The 25,000-nt window shown below is 41.3% G+C and overlaps 1 protein-coding gene across 3 annotated transcripts in view; it reads left to right on the top strand.

Annotated features, from left to right (window-relative positions):
* Window positions 1-25,000, top strand: part of LOC119594972 (protein kinase shaggy-like) — a 97,706-nt gene that overhangs the window by 47,113 nt on the left and 25,593 nt on the right. For 2 of the 3 annotated variants that reach the window (XM_037944102.1, XM_037944103.1), the window contains exon 2: window positions 10,327-10,517. In XM_037944102.1, the coding sequence (XP_037800030.1) occupies window positions 10,327-10,517 (191 nt within the window). Of the gene's footprint in view, window positions 1-2,282; window positions 2,813-10,326; window positions 10,518-25,000 lie in introns of those variants that run through there. The other variant, XM_037944104.1, reaches the window with a different exon arrangement.

The following is a 25,000-nucleotide window of genomic DNA, read 5'->3' as shown; positions in this document are numbered from 1 at the left end:
CACACACACACACACACACACACACACACACACACACACACACACACACACACACACAACACACACCCAGACAACACACACCCAGACACACACACCCACACACACACACACACAAGACAACCACACCCACACACACACACCACACACACACACCACCACCAACACACACACAACACACACACACACACACACACACACACACACCACACACACACACACCACACACACCACCACCACACACACACCACACCACACACACACACCACACACACACACACACACCACACACACCTAACACCACACACACACACACCTAACACGCCACAACACACACACCTAACACCCACACACACACCCCCTAGACACCACACACCACACACACCTAGACACCACACACCCACACACCACCACAAACAGCACACACACACCACACCACACACACCCACACACCACACACACACACACAGCACACACACAAAACACACACACCACACACAAAAACACACAACACAAAACACACACACACACACACACACACACACACCACGCCACACGACACATCAACACCACCACACACACACACACACACAACACACACACACACACCACACACACACACACACACACACACACACACACACACACACACACACACACCAACCACAACATTAACACACACACACGCACACACCTACAACACACACACCAACACACCACACACACACACACACACACACACACACACACACAGATACACACACACACACACAGACATACACACACACACACACACATACACACTTGAAACACACAAACACACACATACACTTGAATCACACACACATACACTTCGAATACACACACACACACTTCGAATACACACATACATATATATATATATATATATATATATATATATATATATATATATATATATATATATATATATTAGGCCGCGGTGCCCGAGTGGTTAGAGCATCGGACTTAAGACTGTCACGACGGCAATCTGAGTTTGAGGGTTCAAGTCACCGGCCAGCGCGTTGTAATGTATGTATATATGTATCTATATATATATTTTTTTGTCCCTTTCTTTACCTTTCTCATAGCCCTTTTCCTGTATCACCTTTACATCTGGCCTCTCACCCCCTCTTTCCTCTTCTCCATGTGATTGTCTACCCAGGCATACAGTAGATATCAGTATGTCATCCCCCTGTTCACATTTATTGGTTCTAATAACTAGGATTATTGGAAAGGGATTCTCTTTAGTAAGTTAATATTCACAAGCTAAATGTCTTCAACATGGTTACAATTTCAACAAGACCCCTTGATCCAGCATGATTTCAAATGCCTGACTGGCCACTTGGCAAGTCTTGTGCCAGGTCTGTCGTCTGGCGGCAAAGTTTGTTTACATCTACATGTCCTTGCAAGTTCTTGTTGTAATTTTTCAGTGCTGTTATTTTTTTAAAAAGCTTGTTATTTGTCAGCTATATCAGATATTTGAATGGTAGTGTTAAGTTGCTTTTAAGAAGGAGTGTATGATATTCTGGCTTAATCTCGTTATATTCTTTTTTCTTATTTTGTAATGGTTTAGTTTCTGTGTCTGTGAACTTTGACTAGAATTAGGTTTATTATAAATGAGAGTTCAGCCATGTGTTGACTCTCCTTGTATCAGAAAAATCTTGGGTTTGGCATCAGTTGGGTCTCAAGGCGATGAGAGATCCAACCTGCATATGTGTGGGGGTGGGGCCAAGGGTGTGGCAGTGTGTGTGTGTGTGTGTGTGTGTGTGTGTGTGTGTGTGTGTGTGTGTGTGTGTGTGTGTGTGTGTGTGTGTGTGTGTGTGTGTGTGTGAATGTGTAGGAGTAAATGTTTGAGTCTTATATAAGTGTGCATTACACACACAAACAGTTCATTCATATATTTACTCATTAATGTGTTAAACATTATGAATTTCCCATGGCTGAGACTAGAAATTCTGATTTGTGGTACACATGAAAAGTGTACTCATTTGATCAAATCAGATCTGAGGAGTATTTAGGTCAAGTGTTTAGACTTTGGTTAAAGTGAGACTTGGCACCAGACTGGGGCATGGGTAGTGGTGGGGGTGGCAAATGTGCTGCCAAGTTGAAGCATAGTTTTGGCACTGGTAAGGAAGGAGAGCAAATGGTGGCACCACATCTTTCCTCTGAAGGGTTACTTTAGATGCACTCTGCATGTACCTTGGCAGTTGGCTCTGCGTCGCACACAACTATTTGTGGATATGGCAAAGCTCCCAGGATAAAGCCAGTGCAGTTGATAGTAATGCTTTCGGCTCCATTCTGTGCACTGTCCCTCAAGGAAAATAAGGATGTTATTGGACTAAAACGATCGTCTTTCCGAGGTACAATTATGAGTTTGTGAATTGAGTGATTTTAGGTGAAATAGTTGCTTGCCAAAGAATCTTAAAGCAAATAAAATGGAGGCTTACTAAATCAGATAAATGTGTCTTCAGTAGTCCCAAGTGATATCTTTACTTCTCACTGTGAAAGTTTTTTTTAAAGTTTTTAAGTGTGCCTTGTCATTTTTGTAGCGCACAAAGTGTAATTGTTTTCAGTGATACAAGTTACCTGATATCACTTTCATTACCTGAGCCTCCAGAGTTGTGCTAGAAATCACTGAAAATAATTCATACATCAGTGTTTTAGTATTACTGGATGACTAATTCTCACAGTGTGCTGTCCAAAGGCCATTCTTTGAGGTTGCCTTATTCTGTTATGTTTATGTGAACAATGAAACAGCTCCTAATGAAGTTCAGAAGAAGTATTTCCCAAGAGCGTGAGTATTTCACTTTGGCGTGAACCTGTTAACCAGTGCATAATCCATAAGGCCTCTTTCTTTGGGAAGGTTTGTGATTATTACAATTTATTTTTAATTTTTGGTGCTATTTTGTATGATTCCCTGAGTAATGGGTGAGAATGTCACAAAATTCAACAGTATGCCATGCACTCTCAAAGTTGGTCCTTTCACAGTATAATTACATCACATCAAAGCCCCAGAAGTACCTATAATGGTACCCATATGTGCCTGCAGTTGCCCTGAAGTTGCCCTGAAGTAAATAAATGATATAGTTCATTGTCATTGCTAACATTAAGTTAAGCATGCCATTTTAGAATAGAGCTTTGTGGTTGTACGTGTGTGTACGTGCATGGGAGCCATTCAGAAGCTTGATCACATCCTCTTGGTCATTGTGATAATCATAGTGGAAAGACTCAAGGTCCTGTGTGTGCATTGTAACACTTGAGGAATCATATCCATAAGTCTTGCGTAAACTTTGACGTGTATATGTGTCTTGATAGAAATGAAGTGTGAGGGGGAATGCATATCACTTCATTTTATTGGATGTACCACTTTAAAGTTGCCCTGTTTTATCTCATTTTATCAGGAGTAATCCTTGAAATGAATAGTGCTTTTCTAAATATATTTTCATAGCTGCAAAATGACCACAGCAAGAAAGGAAAGCTTATTGGCATTTCAAATAATAAACTGCTGTGAATAAGAAAAAAAGTTAAGCGAAGTGGAATCTTGTCAGCATTGTTCCTTGGTAACTGACAGTAGGGCATGTGGACTGGGTACTGTCAGTCAGCCTATCCATACTATTTCAGGAACCTCATGGCAGCACTACTTATTTCTGAGCTTAGGTATCCAGACTGGCATAGAAATGCATAGGGAATTTCTTTGCTTGAGGGAGCTGTATGGGTCACAGTCACTGTCTTAGTCAAGGTTGAGAAGCTTTAGCATTGTCAAGGGAATTTCTTAAGATGGGAGGGAAAATGTAGCAATGATTTGAGTTAATGGCCAAAGAGAACAAATGAAATAGTAAAGAAAAACAGGTGTGTGACAGAGTGAGTTGAGTGAGTCAGTGAGTGTGCATTTGAGAGAGAGTGAGTGTAAGTGTAAGTTTAAGTGTAAGTGTAAGTGTATATTTTTAAGAATGAGGGTGAAACTGCAGCCAAGAATATCAAAAGTGGTTACATGTGTGTTGAATAATTAATACTGGTACTGTTGTCAGTGTGTGCCTCTAGAAATGTGCTCTGGTAGTCAATTAGCTGAGCTTCTGTATACCTAAGAAGACTATATATACTTTCACTTTCTCCCCCTATACTATGAATGGGCAGGTTTGGGAGTAAAAAGTTGACAGGATCCACTCCTTGTAGATTATTGAATATAAGATTAGAATCTCTCTCTCTCTCTCTCTCTCTCTCTCTCTCTCTCTCTCTCTCTCTCTCTCTTCTCTCTCTCCTCTCTCTCTCTCTCCCTCTCTCTCCTTCCTCTCTCTCTCTCTCTCCTCTCTCTCTCTCTCTCTCTCTCTCTCTCTCTCTCTCTCTCTCTCTCTCTCTCTCTCTCTCTTCTCTCTCTCTCTCTCTCTCTCTCTCTCTCTCTTCCTCTCTCTCTCTCTCTCTCTCTCTCTCTCCTTCTCTCTCTCTCTCCTCCTCTCCTCTCTTCCTCTCTCTCTTCTCTCTCTCTCTCTCTCTCCTTCCTCTTTTCTCTCTCTCCTTCCTCTCTTCTCTCTCTCTCTTCCCCTCTCTCTCTTCCTCCTCTCTCTCTCTCTCTTCCTCCCTCTCTCTCTCTCTCTCTCTCTCTCTCTCTCTCTCTCTCTCCTCCTCTCTCTCCCTCCCTCTCTCTCTCTCTCTCTCCTCTCTCTCTCTCTCCTTTTCTCTCTCTCTTTTCTCTCTCTCTCTCTCTCTCTCTCTCTCTCTCTCTCTCTCTCTCTCTCTCTCCTCTCTCTCCTCTCTCTCCCCCTCTCTCTCCCCCTCTCTCTAATTCGACCTCCTATTCGTTTCAAACGAGTCTCTGTGTTGTGAAATATATATGCAATAATATTTCACAGAACAGTCCACTGGCCCCGTCCTCGCCAATGGCTGTGGTCGACATCCAACTTATTTTAGGGAGATGTATTTTTAACCTTTATTACTTTTGTTTATAATTACATATTTCTCTCTATTCTACTATTTACAACAGTTTCCTCTATATCTAAATCCTTGAGACTAGTGTACATTGCCGGTTTGTTTCTTGTTCCTCGTAGACAGAGCAGTGAAGACCGTAGTAGTGAGAAGGCCAATCGACACCTCATCCATGCAACGACGGCGCTCTTCTGTTGCTGCCTTTTCTCTGCAAGTTGTTGTGCAAGGGATGAGTAGAATATCGTCGCTCTCGGTGACATTCCCCCAGAAGTCGTGAATACAAGAGGTGTGAAAGTACCTTGCTCGACTTCTCGGACGCGTTCGCCATACTCCCTCATTTTGTTGTTCTCATGCTTAGTGTGAGCAGAGAGGAGTTCCTGGGATCGGTTGCTCGTGGCCATAGGGTTGAAGATTCGTATGTCGAAGAAGGCCCGTTGCCCTCGTACCCAGAAACTGTTGGCACTGATGTCTAATCTGGCGTCGTCTGCAGTGTTGGCGGGGATGAGGGATGAGGGGAGGTTCGATCCTCACGTCGCGGCACACCTCGCCAAGCATTTGTGCAGTCACGTCCCTCACCTCATCGTGGCGCATGCAAACAAAGCCTCCCGTCTTGCACGTCATGGCATGGTTGGGGTCGAAAGCCGAACCGCATGTGCAGTGCTGGTGAAGGTCCTCTATTGTCCAACCATATCTCAGGGCAAGTGCGTCCACAAACTCCTGTTTGTTTAAACTAAACCCTTTGACTTTGATGGGGAGACTGGTCAACCAGTTTGAGGCGCCGGTTTCGCGTGCCATACTCATTCTTCTTTTCATATCCTCAGTAATTATAGAGGTTAGTTCTTGAAGTTGTGCCCTCTGCTTTGTTTCTCTATTTTTTGTAATTTCCATTTTGATTGTTTTTTGTTGTGTTGTATCAGGCTGTGTATATGTTTCTTGCGTTATTATGGCCTGAGTTAGGCTGGCTGAGAGCTTGACAGAGTTTTGGAACTCCATGTCCGCTATTTTACACGGGTTTGTTATGCCGAGTCCCCCAAGCCTTGGCGGAAGTTCGAGTATGGCTCTCTCGTTGGCAGTGGGATTTCTTCCACCTGATAGTGCTGGGATCAGGTGCTTTGCAATTGCTTCCTCAAGTGGTGAAAGTAAAGGCTCGATGTTAGGTATAGTTCGCATTAAGAAGTTCCACTTGTGTTTGATACCGAAGGTGAAGGCGGTATATGCCGAGTGCGGTTCCTTCTTTGCGATTTCTGCCAGCTCTATCACTTCCCTTCTCCATTCATCCACTTGCCTTGTTATGTATTCTTCCCTGGCTGCTGTTGTGCCAAGAACTGCCCCAAGGTGTTTTTCACCGCCGGCCTTTATAATCACGTTTGTTTCTCGGAAGGCTTCTCTGGCTTGTCCGAGATATTCCGGTTTTACAATTAAAACCGATTTGGCGGCGTTCGGAGAATATCCTTGTGGAGGGCCATGTGTCTCAATGAGATTCCACCACTTCCTTAGGTTCTTAATTTTCCCTGCTCCGGTCAGGTCATCGGCATAGGCAACTTGCTTTATATCTGTTGTTGTGTGGTCAATTATTGTTTGTAGCCTGAGGAGACCGATGGCGTACATCGCCATGGCAACTGGGTCACCTTGTGTTGTGCCCTCGGCTGAAGCTATCATCTCATAAGTATTTGTTCTATTGTCGACTATGTGGAGCTCTGCTGGATTGTTGTAGGTGTTCTTAATGTATTGTGCGAGGCTTGGGCATTTGACCTCTATATTGTGGATTGTTGCCTTCCGGTTGATGTTGTTGAAGGCATTTGTAGCATCCACCATGAGTACGGCCTGACAATCCGGCTCTTCATAGATGTTTCTCATGGCGTGGATTGCTGCCTCACACCCTGCCTGTTGACCTGCACACACCTGTAAATTTCCTACGGCTTGTCTAACGTCGTCTCCGACAACGTTCATGATTGCCTTGCCGATGATTCGTCGCAAGACTTCTCCAATGCCAATAGGGCGGCATCCGGGCTCTCTCTCTCTCTCTCTCTCTCTCTCTCTCTCTCTCTCTCTCTCTCTCTCTCTCTCTCTCTCTCTCTCTCTCTCTCTCTCTCTCTCTCTCTCTCTCTCTCCCCCCCATCCTCACTCTCTCTCTCCCCCCTCCCTCCCTCCCTCCCTTCCCTCCCTCTCTCCCTCCCCCCTCTCCCTCCCTTCCTCTCCCTCCCTTCCTCTCCCTCTCCCATTCTCATTCTCATTTTCTCTCTCTTTTGCTACCATCATTACTGTTAGTGTTGATAATCACAATAAAGTCAGTAAGGATACAGTAATAGAAGTAAAATATTTTTCTCAAGGAAAGAGGTAAACAGATGAGGTCAGGAAAGCCTAGTAATTGACTCGTTGGTGACTAAGTTCTTATGAAGCCATCTATGTGTAAACAAAATTAATAAAACAAAACTACAGTGGGCAAGTGTGTGTACCTGGTGCCAGTGGGTTAAACTGGAGTATGGCAAATAACAAATCACCAAGATAACTTCTGAATAATAGCTAGCCACTTTAACATACCTTTATAACATTGTTGAAATCAGTGCAGTTTGGATAATACTGGAATAGAAACATAAAGGAAAATTGTTCTGGTGGTGGTGTTAGTGGTGGTGTTAGTGGTGAGGATTGATGAGGATGATGATGAGCAATGATGAGGATGATGAGGATGATGAATGTCAATACCTTGAAGTGCTCTGAACCTGGAGGCATGGTATGTAACTAAATTATCTCCTGTGTATGCAAAGCTGAAAAAATGGTTGGGTCCTATGTCTGAAGTTTGGCATTGGGGTATCACATCTAACTTCATTATTTGATTTTAAAGACTTGGTATCAGATAAATGTTCAGGATTAACCACACTTACACTTCAGAAGGGAAGGCATTTAATGTATATCTTGGCAAAATGATGTGTTTGCAGGTGTAGGGCCCAGGAAATTAGCAAATGAACTAGATTCCAAGTAGGCTGATTAATAGTGATTGATGTTTGTGTGCACACACTCACTCACTCACTCACTCACTCACTCACTCACTCACTCACTCACTCACTCACACTCTCACACACTCACACTCTCACTCACTCACACTCTCACTCACTCACACTCTCACTCACTCACACTCACTCACTCACTCACTCTCTCTCTCTCTCTCTCTCTCTCTCTCTCTCTCTCTTTTCTCTCTCTCTTTCTCTCTTCTTGCTCCCTCCCAGTCCCTCTCCTCACTCTGCCCTCACTCTTTCTCATTGATAATGAACTTTATATGATAAAGAGCTTACATATCTCATGATAGGTTGTGAAATACAAGTATATACAACTAGAACCAGGAAGACCAGCCAGTTGGTCCTTCCTCATGTAGATCCCTGACTGATGCCACTTAGTTGGCTTTCTTAGTTTCTTTACTCTGGAGGAAATGTTAAGGTCAGTGTGGCAATCCATCATTGCTATTGTTCATGCAGATATTGTTGTATTAACATAGAGGGAATCGGAGAAACTTAATAATACCTAATGCGTGCACTCTCTCTCTCTCTCTCTCTCTCTCTCTCTCTCTCTCTCTCTCTCTCTCTCTCTCTCTCTCTCTCTCTCTCTCCTCTCACACACACACACACACACACACACACTCACTCACTCACTCACTCACTCACTCACTCACTCACTCACTCACTCACTCACTCACTCACTCACTCACTCACTCACACTCTCACTCACTCACACTCACTCACTCACTCACTCACTCACTCACTCACTCACTCACTCACTCACTCACACTCACACACACACACACACACACACACACACACACTCACACACTCACACTCACACTCACACTCAAATTAAATTACATGATTACCAGGAAAAAATTTTCATATATCACTCACCTCCCCCTCCCCTTCCAACTATGCAGGTATTATTAATTCTTCATATATCTGAAGGCTGGAGATGTAGTAGAAATATATGAAGGAAATTATATTTTCTGCAAGAAATGACAGTTACTGTTATACAGTAGCATACACCACTTCCCCTGTTCCGTACCTGGGAGAAGCTGTTTTGCCCAAGTTAGAGGAAGTCGTAATGAATTTGATCAGGATTGAATGACAGAATGAAGACAGTTCAAAGCTTTATCTTGCTCGGTGCTGTGTGATGTGTAAACAAGTCAAGAGGGAAATGTATTACACATCTCTTTTGCAAAAGCGTGATTGGATGAATGTAAAAAGAATTTTTGAATATGGGTTTGCAGGAAAGCAAAACGACTGGTATATTACCAAAGGAGAAAGTTGTATAATTGAAATAATTTGATGGATTAGTATTTTTGTTTACATGTTTATATTCCTTGTTGCATATGATCTAGGAATTCATCCAGTGTGCTGCAATACTTTGGGCAGTAATCAATTCCTGGCTTATCTTGTTTGTTGACCTCCTGTGCTTGGTCTTATAAGGCTAATATTTTACAAAAGGAAGACAACCAAGATGGATGTGAAAAGGGGCAGTGCAACCGTGAAACCTTACACTAACAGAGAAGTTTTGAATTGCTGAATGTTTCCGTTGGGAACAGACTTTAACCACTCATGCATGTCATTGGTTTGGTTATTTTAATCTTTAACCTCCTGATATCTATATTAGTGACTTTGTGGGGACACAGTCCTTCCCATTTCAGCCGCATCCTGGAAAGGTGCTAGATTCTGGATTGGTTCTGCGTGACCTGCCATAAGCCAGGCCATTGGCTTGAGAGAGGCGTTGTTGGTCAGGAGATTTCTCTTCATTATTTAGGAGATTTTTCTTCTCTAGGATTGTTAAGTCCTCTTTATTCTGTAGTCTCGGTATTGTTACTTGAAGAAAAAAAAAATTGATACCATTGTTCACGATGAAAATCTATAAAGGAGCAAGGAAGAACATCGAATTTACATTACCTTCTCTAATTACAAAGCAATTAGTTGAATATGAATGAATAAAGTCATTGTGTTTCTGGACCAAGTTTGTCGACTTTGAAAGGAAAAACTTGGCGAGGGAGCTGTGCAAGTGTCGGAGAATATTTTTTATAATTTTTGAATATTATTTATTTATTTATACATTTTCTGGAATTGGCAACAGTCCTGGATGTGAAAGACATTTAAAGGAAAATGTAATTGAAAAGGCTCATCATATTGCTCTTTATCTTTTACATACGTTGCCTAGGACATAAAAAAAAACTCATCAAAGGGGATGGTGATTTTTTGGAAATTGGCAAATGAAACTATTCATGTTTTTGACATATACCAATATATGATTATAAGATGAATAAGGACATATATCTAATTATTTTTTTCTTTAACAAATTAAGGGATAGGGAAAATGTTTTGACCTTCACTGTTTATTCACAAATTTATTAAAATTTTTCAGGTAAAGATGGCAACAAGATTACCACAGTTATTGCCACCCCTGGCCAGGGCTCAGATAGACCGCAGGAGGTATCATATATGGACACAAAAGTCATTGGAAATGGCAGTTTCGGTGTGGTGTTCCAAGCCAAGCTCTGTGAGACAGGGGAGCTCGTTGCCATTAAGAAGGTGCTTCAGGACAAACGCTTTAAGGTAGGTTGGTGCATAGTCTTCCTCTTGTTTTAGAAGTCGGGTGAGAATAGTTATGATTCTTGCCTTGTCTGTTGTTGGTGTTTCCTGTATTTGTGTGTACAGATACGGATATGTGTGTATATGATGTTTAGTTGTTTATACCTGTGATTTTGGATAATTGTGGCATCAACAGCTTCAGTGTAATGGAAAGGTCATAATATCGGTGTTGCTGTGATGTGCTAAAAATCGTTGATAAACAATTGTCCAAACAATTTCAAAATGTGTCAAAATAGAGCAGTTATTTTCCAACCTGAGAATATAATATCAGCTATGTCTGATTTATAGAACGTGTGTAGCTACATCAGTTTTTTGTTTTTCTCCGTACAGCAATTCATGTAGGTGGGATATATTTTGCCTAAAATATTTAAAACTCAAACTGTGACTGCCGTTCATGTTCACGACTTTAATTATCGGTAGAGTAGAATTCTGCCCAGCAACAGATCAGTGTTTACAAAATATGCCCTATGAACTTTTCCAGATTCTTTTTATAATTCATTCATTACATTTATTTTGTGTAAGTTTTATTAATATAAATGTGCAGGAATTCTATATGAAAATGTAGTTAGTAGCTATACATAAGGATAGGCATATGGAAATATAGTGATATGAAAAAAGAAATGTTGCATATGGTGAATTGACAAAATAGACATTAGCTAAGCTTCCTTATGAGTTTTGTAACATTTATTATTTAGTAATAAATGGGACATTAATGAAAGAATTAGCAAATTTGATATGTATATGACAAAATGGATGAAACTAATCATTTGTATAGGTTAGATTCAGTTTCCAACTTATCAGAATGTGTCAAAATAGCAGAATGGCTGTGGCACCCCTGGGTCATTTGTCTAAGTGAACAGGAGAAACAGAAACTTTAGACTTTCACATCATATAATAGCTCATAAATTCCAAATCATTACACATGTACATGCACATGCATACATAAATATTTAGTAACCTACCTACCTACCTAGCTATATATGGACTAATGAATATTTAATGGATACAAACCTTTCTACCTTTATGAAATTATTTTGTAAAAAAAAAAGAATGAAGAACAGCATGAAGACAGTTACCAAATATATGCCAGCTGATCAGGGGAAGTGGAGGAGGGAGAACATACGGAGTAGATGTTATTTGGGTCACATGACTTGAATGAAGGTGGTGATGTTCATGATAATACTCATAATATATGTAGGGCTGTCTTGTGTCATCCCTGTACCATGTGATTATTGGTGTCCTGTAACAGTAGGTCAGGGAGGAAAGTTTGTCAAGTAATTTTCTTGACGGATCTGTGCATGTTGAGAAAAATAATTTTTGTTAATTTATGGGTGAAGATGACAATGAAAGGTTGAGATGTCATCATTGTATGTGCTGTGTCATAAAGACTTAAGTACAAATGTCTTTAGTGTGGTGGTATAACCACACCCCAGTCATATGAGTGTTTTGTGAGATGGCTAAGGGTACACATTCATGCTTAGAATCCTGTGGGTGAAAATATGGAAAGATGTAAAAAGTACCTTTTAGTGATTCTGAGCTACCTCTGAAGTTATGGTTAAGGATGAGGTAAAAGCTCATAAAATGTATGAGAAGCAAACTGCTTGTTGGGGATGAGTTTACTGAAGGCATGGCAGGGATTTGTAGTTCACTTCATTGGCTGCTTTACCTTTGATAGCAGGGAGTATACGAGTCCTGGATTCAGACACTTGTAACTAATCCTGTTTTGAGTTCTCTGATACACACTGGAGGAGTAGTATCAGAGAAAAGATGCACACACAGTCACACTTGCAGACAATAACTCTCACACTCTGATTCACTCTCACATGCACTCATGCTCGCACTCATACTCTCAATTACTCATGTTCTCACTTACTCATGCTCGTACTCACTTAGTACTCTCTCACACACACATACACACACACACACACACACACACACACACACACACACACACACACACACACACACACACTCTCTCTCTCTCTCTCTCTCTCTCTCTCTCTCTCTCTCTCTCTCTCTCCTCTCTCTCCTCTTCCTCTCTCTCTCTCACTCTCTTCCTCTCTCTCTCTCTCTTCCTCTCTCTCTCACACTCTCTTCCTCTCTCTCTCTCACACTCCTCTCCTCTCTCTCTCTCACACTCTTCCTCTCTCTCTCTCTCTCTCTCCTCTCTCTCTCTCTCTCTCTCATCTCTCTCTCTCTCACATCCTCTCTCTCCTCCTCTCCTCCCCTCTCTCTCCTCTCCTCTTCCTCTCTCTCCTCTCCCCTCTCTTCTCTCCTCTCTCCTTTCCTCCTCTCCCTCCCTCTTTTCCTCTCTTCTCTCTCCCTTCCTTCTCTCTCATCTCCTCCTCCCCCTTTCTCTCTTCTCTCTCACTTTTCCTCTCTCTCTCTTCTCATTTTCCTCCTCTCTCCTCTCTCCCTCTCCTCTCTTCCCCTCTTCCCCCCCCCCTTTTCCTCTCTTTTCTCTCTTTCCCCCCCCCCCCCCCCCTCTTTTCTCTCTCACCTTCTCTTTTGCTCTCCCCCTCTTTCTCTCCCCCTTTCTCTCTCTCTCTTTTTTCTCTCTCTCTCTTCTCTCTCCTCTTCTCTCGTCTCTCTCTCTTTCTCCTCCCTCTTCCTCTCTCTCCTCTCACCTTTTCCTCTCCTCCTCTCACTCTTCTCTCTCCATCTCCTTTTCCTCTCTCCCCCTCCCCCCTCTTTTTTTCCTCTCTCTCCTCCTCTCCCCTTTCTCTTCTCTCTCTCTCTCCTCTCTCATCTCTCCCCCCTCTTTCCTCTCTCCCCCCCTCCTCTTCCCCCCCCCTCTCTCTCTCTCTCCTCTCCTCTCTCTCTCTCTCCCCCTCTCTCTCTCTCCCCTTCCTCCTCTTCTCTTCTCCCCCCCTATTCCTCTCTCCCCTTTTCCTTCCCACTCCCCCTCCCCCTCTCATCTCCCTCTTCCTCCCACTCTCTCTCTCTCTCTTTTCTCTCGCTCTCTCCTTCTTCCTCCTCCTTTTCCCTCTCCTCTCTCTCTCTCTCTTCTCTCTCCCCTTCCCCCTCTCTCCCCCTTCCTCTCTTCCTCCTTTTCCCACTTTTCCCCTCTCTCTCACTTTTCCTCTCTCTCTCTCCCCCCTCCTTCTTCCTCTCTCTCCCTCCTTTTCCTCTCTCTCCCCTCTCCTCCTTCCTCTCTCTCTCTCTCTCCTTCCTTCTTTTCTCTCCTTTTCCTCTCTTTTCTCTCCCCTTTTCCTCCTTTTCCTCCACTCTCCTCTCTCTCCTCCCCCCTTTTCCTCCTTTTTCTCCTTTTCCCTCTCCCCTCTCACCCCCTCTCTCTCTCCCCTCTCTCTTTCTCCCCTTCTCTCTCTCTCTCTCTCTTTCTCTGTCTCCCCGTCTCTCTCCCTCTTCCCCTTTTTTCCTCTCTCTCCCCCTTTTCCTTCTTCCCCCCCTTTTCTCTCTCTCCTCCATTTCCCCCCCCCCCCCTCTCTCTCTTCCTCCTCTTCTCTCCTCCTCTCCTCTCCTCTCTCTCTCTCCCCTCCTCCTCTCTCTCTCTCTCCTCTCTCTCTCTTCCTCTCTCTCTCTCTCTTTCTCTCTCCCCTCTCTCCTCTCTAAAATTTTCCTCCCCCCAAACCCTCCCCCTCTCTCTCACTTTTTCCCTCCCCCTCTTTTTCTTGTCTTCCCCCTCTTTCTCTCCCCCTCCTCTTTCTTTCTCCTCCCCTCTCTCCCCTCTCTCTCTCTCTCTCTCTTTTTCCTCCCCCATCTCTCTCTCCTTCTTCTCTCTCTCTCTCTTTTCCCCCCCCTCTTCTCTCTCCCTTCCCCCCTCTCTCTCTCCCCCCCCCCTCTCTCTCTCTCCCCCCCCTCTCTTTCCCCCCCCCCCCTCCCTCTTCCTTCCCCTCCCCTCTCTCTCTCCCTTCTCTCTTCTCTCTCTCTCTTTTTTTCTCCTCTCTCTCCTCTCCTCTTCCCCTCTCCTCCCCTCTTCCTCTCATCTCCTCCTCTCTCCTCCCCTTCTTCCTCTCTCTCTCTCTCTCTTTTTCTTTCTTTTTCTCCCCTCTTTCTCTCCCTCTTCTCTTCCTCTCCTCTCTCTCTCCCCTCTTTCTCTCTCCTCTTCTCTCCTCCCCCTTTCCCTCTCCTCCCCTTTCCCTCTCCTCCCCTTTTCCCTCTCCCCTCCCCTCTCCTTCCCCCCTTCTCCTTTTCTCCTTCCCCCCTCCTCCCCCTCTTCCCCCCTTTTTTCTCTCTCTCTTTCTCTCCCCCCCTCCTCTCTTTTTCCCCCCCCCTTCCTCCCCCCCCCCCCTCTCTCTCTCTCCTTCCCCCCCCCTCTCTCTCTCTTCCTCCCTCTCTCTCTTCTTTTCTCTCTCTCTCTCTTTTTCCCCCCCTCCCCCCCCTCGCTCTCTCTCTTCCCCCCCCTCCCCCCCTCTCCTCCCCCCCCCCTCTCTCTCTCTCTCCCTCTTTTCCCCCCCCCCCTCTCTCCCCCCCTCCCACCATCCCTCTCTCCCTCTCTCTCTCTCTCTTCCGTCTCTCCTCTCTCTCCCCTCTCTCTCTCTCTCTCTCCTCTCTCTCTCCTCTTCTTCCTATCCTCTCTCTCTCACTTTTCCCCCCCTCTCTTCTCTCTCCCCCCCCTTTTCTCCTCTCTCCCTTTCTCTCTCCTCTTTTTTCTCTTCTCTTTTCTTTCTTCCTCTCTCTCCCCTCTCTCTCCTCTCTCTCTCGCCTTTCTTCTTTTCTTTCTTTCTCTCTCTTCCCCCCTCCCTCCCCCCTTTCCTCCTTCTTCTCTTTCTTTCTTTCTCTCTCTCTCTTTCCTTTTTTTCTTCTCTCCTTTTCTTTCCCTTTCCCCTTTTCCCCTTTTTCTTTCTTTTTTCTTCTTCTCTCTCTCTTCTCTTCCCCCTCTCTCCTCCTCTCTCTCTCTCCTCTCTTCTCTCTCTCTCCCCTTCTCTCTCCCCTCTCTCTCTCTCTCACACTTTTCCCCCCTCTCTCTCTCTCACACTCTTCCCCCCTCCTCTCTCTCTCTCACACACTTCCCCCCCCCCTTTCTTTTCTCTCTCTCTCTCTCTCCCCCTCCCCCCCTCCCTCCCTCCCCCCCTTCCCCTCCCCCCCTTCCTCCGCCCCCTCCCCCCCTCTCCCCCTCCCCCTCTCTCTCCCTCTCCCTCTCCCCATCTTCCTCCCCCTCTTTCCCTCCCTTCCCCCCCCCCTTTTCTCTCTCTCTCTCTTTCTCTCTCCTCTCTTTTCTCTCTCTCTCCCCTTCTCTCCCCTCTCTCTCTCTCCTCCCTCCCTCCCCCCCTCCCCCCCTCCCCCCCCCCTCTCTCCCTCCCCCCCCCCCCTCTCTCCTCTCTCTTCCCCTTCCCCCCCCCCCTTCCTCCCTCTCTCCCTCTCCTATCCCTCCTCTCTCCCTCTTCTTCCCCCCCTCTCCCTCCCTCCTCCCTCCTCCCTCCTCCCTCCCCCCTCTTCCCCTCTTCCCCTCTTCCCCTCTTCCCTTTCTTCTTTTCTCCCTCCCTCTCTTACTCTCTCCTCTCCACTCTCCTCTGTTAGATCCAGTGATCACATGCTTTTGGTTATTTTGCCCTTATTGAGTTCAAATCTGTACTCTTATTAGCTGTGTTTTGACCAGATAACTGCACTCAGTTTGTGGTAATTACAAAGGTAAATGACCATGTTGAAAACTTGAAATTTGTTTGAGTTCATCAGAATTTAGTTAATACTAGAGGTGCAGAAAAAATAAATTTGTGAATTTTAGTATGTGTGTAAGAAAATAAGGGAGAAGGACACTCATTTGCAACAGAAAGATGCCTAACAAAGGTTCTGAGACTTACTCATCATGTATATATTTCTCTGTGAGAGGGAAAGTTTCCTAGTAAATCTTCAAGAATTAGCTTGAAAATATATGACAAAAAGGAAAAGCAAATAAAATCTGGTAGTTAAAAGGGGGAGGGGGGGAGGGGGTGGGGGGCGTCGAGGAGGAGTGGAAAAGGGGGGGGGACGATTGGGGGAGCGGTGGCTTCTCCCTGCAATAGATAATTTGATAATTCAAGCATAACATTAGACACCTAATAGCTAGTAGTATCATTTATAAACAAGTGCCTGTATCTAATAGTGACACCAAACAAATGATGATACTACTATTGGAGAAAGACAAGCTCTCTCCAGGGAGCTTGATGGCACAGGTTATGTCCTTATGCCATCTGCGACTGTCAATTGCAGCCATTGCACGATTTCATGCCATCCACAAGCAATGGGTAAAAGGTTCACATTGTAGGGGGCATAGCAGCACAATTGATACCCCTTTGGGTTTATCTGCCAAACCAGATTTCATTACATTTTCATTCATATGTTTTTTTATTGTACTTATTTGCTGTTTGTAGTGTATTCCATGGAGTTGATTCTAAATGGAATATAGTTGTGGTTAATTATGAAAGTGGACAAAATGCAATTAGGAATTAGGAATTAGGAACTGGATTACCCCATGATCCATACATGTTTGACTGTTGAATATCAAGTATTTTAGCCTATAGCTTGCTGTTTTTAGATATTTTACCTGGGACTGACATTTTGTAATTTTTTTTTAAATTTTTACCAGTTGCAAAATATGAACAAAGAAAAAATATTCTAAGTTTTCCTTATTTATCAGAAAAATACTAAGATTATAATTTTGGACGTTTACTTGCTGAAAGAAAATTGCTAAGGCAAGGTTTTATTTTGCTTTTATCAAGTAGAGACCATTCTTTTCTATGCATTGAGCACTGTATTGTAAAGCACAATTGTATGTAGTGTAGAAAGGCAGGTGAGGTAGGATGACTTACCTTGAGAGCAGAGTAGAAATGGATTTTGGATTATACTCTCTGCCTTTGGAAGTATTAGTTTGGTTAACCCTTTCCCGACGGCTGGCATGTAGGTACATGCCATGGCATGCCCGGGCACTGCTGGGGCATGTACTATATGCCTGGTGTATGTATGGCCTGCCATGGGTTTTTTTATTAAAATTTCCAAAAATTTTTTTGCCACTGAAAATATATTAAGTAGTTTTTAAAAACCTTTTCTCATTTTTCATATATATGCTTTCATAAAGGCTTCTCGGCTTCCAAAGGTTAGCTAAAAAAAAATTTCTCGGGAAGGGGTACATTGCCAAAATTTATATATATTACTAATGTTGATTAAAATCACATGAAAATCCAAAATTTTTTTTGAAAAAAAAAAAAAAAAAAATCAATTTTATAAAAAAACTGAAAATAAAAATTAAATTTTTATATAAGTGATAAATTAAACCTGTTAAAAATAAAATTATCTTTTAAAATAAAAAAAAAAAAAAAAAAAAAAAAAAAATGCAAAAAAAAAAATACAACAAAACCTACGGTTTTTCTACTCCATGATGCCACCCCCTGCTTTTTTTTCAGCATAGAGCGAATAAGGGTCACTATGGAGTCTATATAACAACAAAAATATCCCACAGTCTTGTTTATCAGGAAATATGGCAAAAAAGAGCATTGGAAAAAAATAATTTTGAAAATACAACATAGGCTCTTAGTATTACAAAGAAAAGGTAAGGGATGCTGGGACTGACATTTTTTTTTTTTTTTTTTTTTTTTTTTTTTTTTTTTTTTTTTTTTTTACCAATTGCAAAATATGAACAAAGGAAAATTATTCATCACCCTAGGGTGATGATATAAGCCCCCGGCAGCGAGGCCCGGGCCACTATATCTACCCTCGGGAAAGGGGGAATTCCGTGAAAGATTTCTTAGTCCTTTGGGGAAATAGGATATATATATTTGCCTGACTGTGGAGGATGTTCATTTTATCTAGTATTGGTTATGGTTTGGTACGTTTAGCATTGAGTAGTTTGAATGAAATGCCTGATGAATAGTTAACAAAGCAAAATGGAAATGAAATTAATAAGAAAAAATGTTTCCAACCCATCACTGCTGGGTCACATGTACCAGCGTCATAACCAACTGCATGGTCTGTCATAAAAAAAAAATCTTAGGGGTTAATATTACAAAATGTTTAGCCTTGGGAAATTGTTGCTGAATGGCTGGTAATGGGAACATTTCATCTAGAGTCTATGAAGCACTTGGAGGGAAGGGGTTCAGTTGTAACTCCTCAGGGTTTTTCCCCCTGTCCATAGGTGAGGTCCCATCCATGACTTTGCCCAAAAAGTGTTTTTCCCTAGGGCACCCCTTTTTCGCCCTTTACCTCTTACATCCGGCTGCCCATCTGTCATGAAAAACCAACTCTTCATGACGGGTATGGCTGTAGGCGTTGGGAAGTTCCGCTATACATAGTGGACTCCATGGCCAAAAGACTAGATGGTTGCCAGGAGTCACCAGAATGAATACCACCCAGAGATTTCTGGTACCGTCTTTGTAGGGTTAATATAGTAAAGAAATAAAAATGTTACTGCTACTGTTATTGCACAGATTGTAAACTACCTACTTGATGCAGCTTAAGAAATAACATTTAAAGACCCAAAATATAGCAAAACTGTAAAAACACATCAATGGAATAAAGGCTAATAGTATTGGAAAAAGGAGGTAAGGAGTCTTCATACTGGCCATATTCATGAGCATCAGGCCTACAAGCCACACGCCCAGGAGAGTCACCACACAAGTTGTCCTAATACCATGATTTTGATCCACGTTCTGCAAACGGGTCAGTGCACATAAAACTGAATCCTCACTGTTCACCTCCCATCTGGACTTGGTTTAAGAGTCAAAATACATTGAAGAGAGTGCTTTGTTTGTTTTAAACAAACTGTCACACCATTGTTGCCTGCACTGAGGTTTGAATTATGATAATAATTTTATGTAAACGCTGATGGTCCTTTTTCCGTTCAGTCACATACATTTACCTACTTTAAATTACTACCTTCTGAAGATGTAAAAATTCTGTAAATTGCAGTAATTATATTCCTGGGAGTATCTGTAATTTCTGTAATTTTCTGCTTTGTGTTCCTACTACATTAACCCATTGCCGACGGGTGGCATGTACATACATGCCATGGCATGGCGGGACCATCTGCCGGGGGCACGTACGCACATGCCATAGAGTATGCATGGACATGCCATGAGTTTTTTTTTTTTTTGTTACAATCACGGCAAAAGATTATTTTTTTGCCAGTGAAAGTGTGATTAAGTCGGTTCTAACACTTTCTCATTTTTACCATGCAACAAACAAAAAAAATGCAACAAACCGACAATTTCAACTCCATGATGCCACACACTGCTTATTTTATTCGGACTATAGACCGAATAATGATCAACTATGGAGTCTATATAACAACAAAAATGCCCTTCAGTCTCGATTTATGAGGAAGTTTGGCAAGTAGAGACTGTAAAAAATAATGAAAACTGAAAATACAACATATCTTCGTAGTATTACGAAGAAACGGCATGGGATGCTGGTATTTGGCATGAGTGGTCGCGCATGCTCGGGCGACGATATAAGCCCCCGGCAGCGAGGCCCAGGCCACTATGAATGCTACCCGTCAATTATGGGTTAACACTTAGGAGCCTACAAACTCCACTACTATGTATATCTGTTAACACCATGGTTGGCATGCAATATTATTGTTGTTATTTTGTGAACGAGGCACTTACATAACACACAAAAATACTTCCCAAGGGGAGTGTGTGTAAAACCTTGCTATCATTACTCATGTATGAGTAGATAGTTAATGTCTATGGAGGTAGTTAGATACTAGTCGCACACTCCTTTTAGTGGGTCATGTGGTATGGTTGGTTTAGTACTGGCCCTCTGGTTTCATACCCTGAGTGATCTAGGTTCAAGGCCTGGTCAGGGAGGGTTGTTATATATCTATTGCATTATGCCATCTTTCATATATATACACCTCCGTACATCTGACTGCTGTATCGAATTTCTGAATAAATTACACTAAGTTCCCATGGGGAGCGTGTGTAAAACCTCAGAATCATTACTCATGTATTGAGTAGATAGGTAATGTCTGTGGAGTTAGTTAGATCCTAGTTGCACACTCCTTTTAGTGGATCATGTGGTATGGTTGGTTTAGTACTGGCCCTCTGGTTTCATACCCTGAGTGACCTAGGTTCGAGGCTGGGTCAGGGAGACGGACATGCTTTACAGGTATGTTTATATCTTGGATAAGTGATTAGTGAAAGAAGATGGTACAACACAAATTTCCAGGGCTCTTGCATTTCTGTTAATTGATGGAAGAGATGTTGAAATAACGATAAGCTAAATTTTTGTCAGAAATCTGATGCAGACTGATAGAATTTTCTTATTATGGACTTTGGTTGAGTTTGTCAGTTTGTAAGTTCAGGTTGATGTAGTTAATTGCAACCTTCTGTAGGTTAGAATTTACCTGGAATATATGAGCATATTCCATATTGGTAGAAAAATGAGATTAACTGTACAAGATAAACTTTGTACAGTTATAATGTAGTCTTGACTCGCTCACTCTTGTTACTGGAAAACCTGTGGCAAGGTTGCGACTAGGGGATGATTGTTTCAGTGAACTGATTCCTGAAATGATCAACAGAAATTACAGAAAAGTTCAGCATGTTAGTTTGAAATTGTAATTGGTATTACTAGAAACATGTTAATCATTATAAGCTGTGTACTTCATGTCCAAACAGGATGCGAGAGACAAGTTTATTTTATTCTACTTAAATACAGAAATATCAAATCATTCTAATTTGGATGATTTTGAAATAGATAGTTTGGATTTTTTTTTTATTGACAACTTCTGCCATGTTTCATCCAGTGCACACACACTTGAGAATGACAGCTGCAATATTTTGTCCTGTAAGGTTGAATGTGGTGTACTTTGCAAGTAAAAACTGGGAAGCAATTTTAGACCAGATTTAAAAGAAAATTGTGAAGGAACTGTAATTTGATACTATGTACAGGAACATGTTCATGAACATTGAAATTTATAGTTTTAAGAAAAGAATGTTCTGTAGAGTTAGGTGGCCTAGGAAAGTAGTATATATGCTGTTAAGGTTGTGATACAGACATGATACTTGACGAGTGTTGCTTTGTATGAGGTTGAAGCTCTCATCAGTTTCCTTTAAGTATTCAGCCCTGATAACTAATGACACTGATGAAAACAAAGATGGTCAAACTGCATATAGATAAAGGTAGGTAGAGAAATGCCATTTAAGGGCCGGTCACATTAATCTATTCTGTCCAGTGATCCCTTTACGGAACTGGATGGCTTTCCTTGCTGTATACCTATCTGAGACAAAAATCCCTCTGCAGAGCGAAAACACGGTCAGTATTTCATCCCTGCCTAGAGCTGAAGTATATTGCCAAAACAAAAACTATAATATAATTACTGGTAAACTCATTACTTAGAATCTTAAAAAAAAAAATTATAAATCATAATAAAACAAACTTAATTATTAGACACAAAGATATACTGCATCGAACAGCGATAGCGATGTCTCATTAAATGATTATAGATAATTTGGATAAATATTCATTTAATTAACGACTCACTTGGACACACTAAAAGCATGGATCTCTCTTTAAAAGTTATTTAAGCCTTGTTGGATAAAGTGAAAGTGTGGAACACCAGTCATAAGGATTATAAAAGCAGGAATGTGAAAAGAACATTAATTGATGAAACAAGCAATGAATACCCGAGCTATGCCACATCAACTCTCCACAAATATGCATATTTCACTTTTCCTGATCCTGTTATTTATACCTCACATTCCTAATCTAAAATATAGGTAAAATCTTATGTCAGTAATGGTATGCAGCAGTAAGCCATATCATATTAGTGTCTGAAGGGACACTGAATGTAGTGTGACCAATCCCTCTCTGTAGCTGACCAGACTTTGGCGATCCTGTCTGGGAAATCTAGGACAGAATAGACTAGTGTGACCTTTATGAATCACTGGATTCAAAACTTGCTTGTTTTAATTTCCTCATAGTATTGACCACATGCAAATAATTTGCAAAAAATGCTTGTATTAACAAACAAGTCTTTTATATAAAAAGCAATTTTGTATATGTGTAACTTAAAAATAATAGACTGAATGGTTTATTGTACATTGTAACTCCTCACATACAAGTTGTACATAAATGCCAATGTCTGTGGTCTAGGAATTTCCTTTTTTGACAGATCTCTTCAGGAAGTACCTTTCCTCTTACTATTGTGATATTGTCAAAAGATTATCGATGCAGGAAAACATTTGCCTCATAATTTACTCAATAGAAATAACTAAATAAGCATGCAAGAGAGGAATAAAGATGTTGATGGTGATGATGATGATGGTGATAATGATGATGATAAAAATTGCTTGTGGCACAAATGTATGACTTGGCTTTCTTTTCCATTATACTTCACACCATATTCAGTAAAGGAGTAAGTGAAACTATGTATTAGATTCAGTTTTATTAAAAGGATTAATGCTCAGACTCCTTACAATTATCCTGTTGAATCATCGGATTCCAAACTCTAGGAGACCCCATTATGCTCTTTGATTTCCTGTAACTGCTTTGGAGACATGAATGAAGTGATTACACTTGGCACATGTTAAATGTCATTGTATGTCTAGTTTATGTCAATTAAGATTAGATACAAAAGCTAACACATATGTTAACTTTAGAACAGTGTGATCAGTTCTTGAACATGGGGGGAAAAAGATATCAGTTGTGTATGAATATATGTTCATTTATTGTTCAGTAAGAAAAAGTGTAATCAGTTAGCAGGGGTTTGTCAAAAGTTAAAAGAAATTTATTGCAATACTCTGATCCTTTTCATTTTGTAAATTACTTAGGTTTCTATTTGCAATGGAGATAGTTCTTAGAGAAAATGTATAATAAGTTAAATGATTTGCAATTGTTATTTAGGAGGGGGAAACTGTAGGAAAAGTGATTTTGCTTTGATAAATTAGCAGTATTCCTAGGAAATTCACATACTGTTTAAAAATCAAAAGGTGTCTGATAGTCAGATATTATAGATTACTTATCTCATTTTTTATGCATAAGGTACAAATAATATTACAGGCATAAAAAAAAAAAAATAGAAGAATAAACTCTGTCATTGTGTGGCATATATGTACATGCCATGTCATGCCCGGACTATATTCTGGGTGGCACATGTATATCGTGCCATGGTGTGCTGGTCCCGTTTTCCAGGATCATGCACAATCGTACCCCGCACGCTACAGTATCGACACGATCACTCCGCAGCGGGGCCCAGGCCAATACAAATATGGCCAGGGAGGGAGGGGTTTCGTATTGTGAAACCACCCAGCAGCAGTGGGTTAAGAATGTTACATAGCTAGCAAATGTTGAAGTCACTGGACGGTCTAGATTTGATAAAGAGCTATCAGGCAACACAGCATTCTGTCTCTATTATCATACACTGGCTATTCAGTAGTAGGAAAATTTTTTTTTTTTTTTTTTTTGAAAGTTGGGATATACATTAGTTTTGAAATCTGTTTTGAATTTCATAATTTAGTCTTATCTCTGCCGTTGTATCTGCACAATAATCACTGATTACAGTCTAATTACCAAACCTGCAAGGAGTTGAAAATGTTATGAATTGTTAAACAAAACAGATTGTAAAATGTAACTTTTCATTTCATTCCTTTAGTGTTCATCTCTCCGTTTTGTATTTGTGTTCCATTACATTGTTAGATGTAAATGACTTTCAGATCTTTTAGCTGAGAAAATTAATGAAAGTAAAACAAAGCTTGGTAATTTGGGGATCTCTCTCTTTTATTTATATATATTTTTATATATATATATATATATATTATATATATATATATTATATATATATATATATATATATATATTAATATATATATATATATATATTTTTTTTTTTTTTTTTTTTTTTTTTTTTTTTTTTTTTGGGGGGGGGGGGGGGGGTCATCTTCATATATTGTCATATGGAATCTGTATTTAAATTTCTGCTACTGTAATTTTGCTTCATTACATTGTTTCTTGTTATTGACAATAGTAGTGCTGATAAGACCGGGATAGAGTGGAAGAAGAGTGCATTCTTTAAGGTAGACATTAAGGTAGAGTGCAACAAAGGGCAAAAGAAGGAAAGGAAAAGAGTTGAAGAACATATGGACAAAGTAAATGCAGGAGTAGTAGAGATAAGCTAAGCTAAAAAGAGAGAAAGGAAAAAAGAAAGAAAGAAAAAAAAATGTTGATTATGGTTACCATAAGACCTGTATTAGACTTTAGGTAGCCCCTATTATTGAACTTAATTTGTGACACGCCCTTGTATTTACCTTGTTTTTCTTGCATGTGTGTGTCTGTCTCTGTCTGTCTGTCTGTATTTTATATTTATTTCTGTGATCTCCCCCCCCCCTCTCCCCTCCCCTCAAAATTGTTATCCTCATTTATTTCGTAAACTCTAGTAAACTAGTAAACTTTTGTAAACTCTAGTCAGGGAAAACTCATTTACAGTATTCTTGTTCTCATTAGGTGCTAGGGAGTTAATGATTCCAAACTTAATAGTTCTAAATGACAGGCAATGATGATAAATGATCAAT

This window comes from Penaeus monodon, chromosome 35, assembly GCF_015228065.2.
Source record: "Penaeus monodon isolate SGIC_2016 chromosome 35, NSTDA_Pmon_1, whole genome shotgun sequence".
NCBI classification, from domain to species: Eukaryota; Metazoa; Arthropoda; class Malacostraca; order Decapoda; family Penaeidae; genus Penaeus; species Penaeus monodon.
Note: the sequence above shows the minus strand (reverse complement) of the source record. Positions and strands in the feature narration are given on the sequence as shown.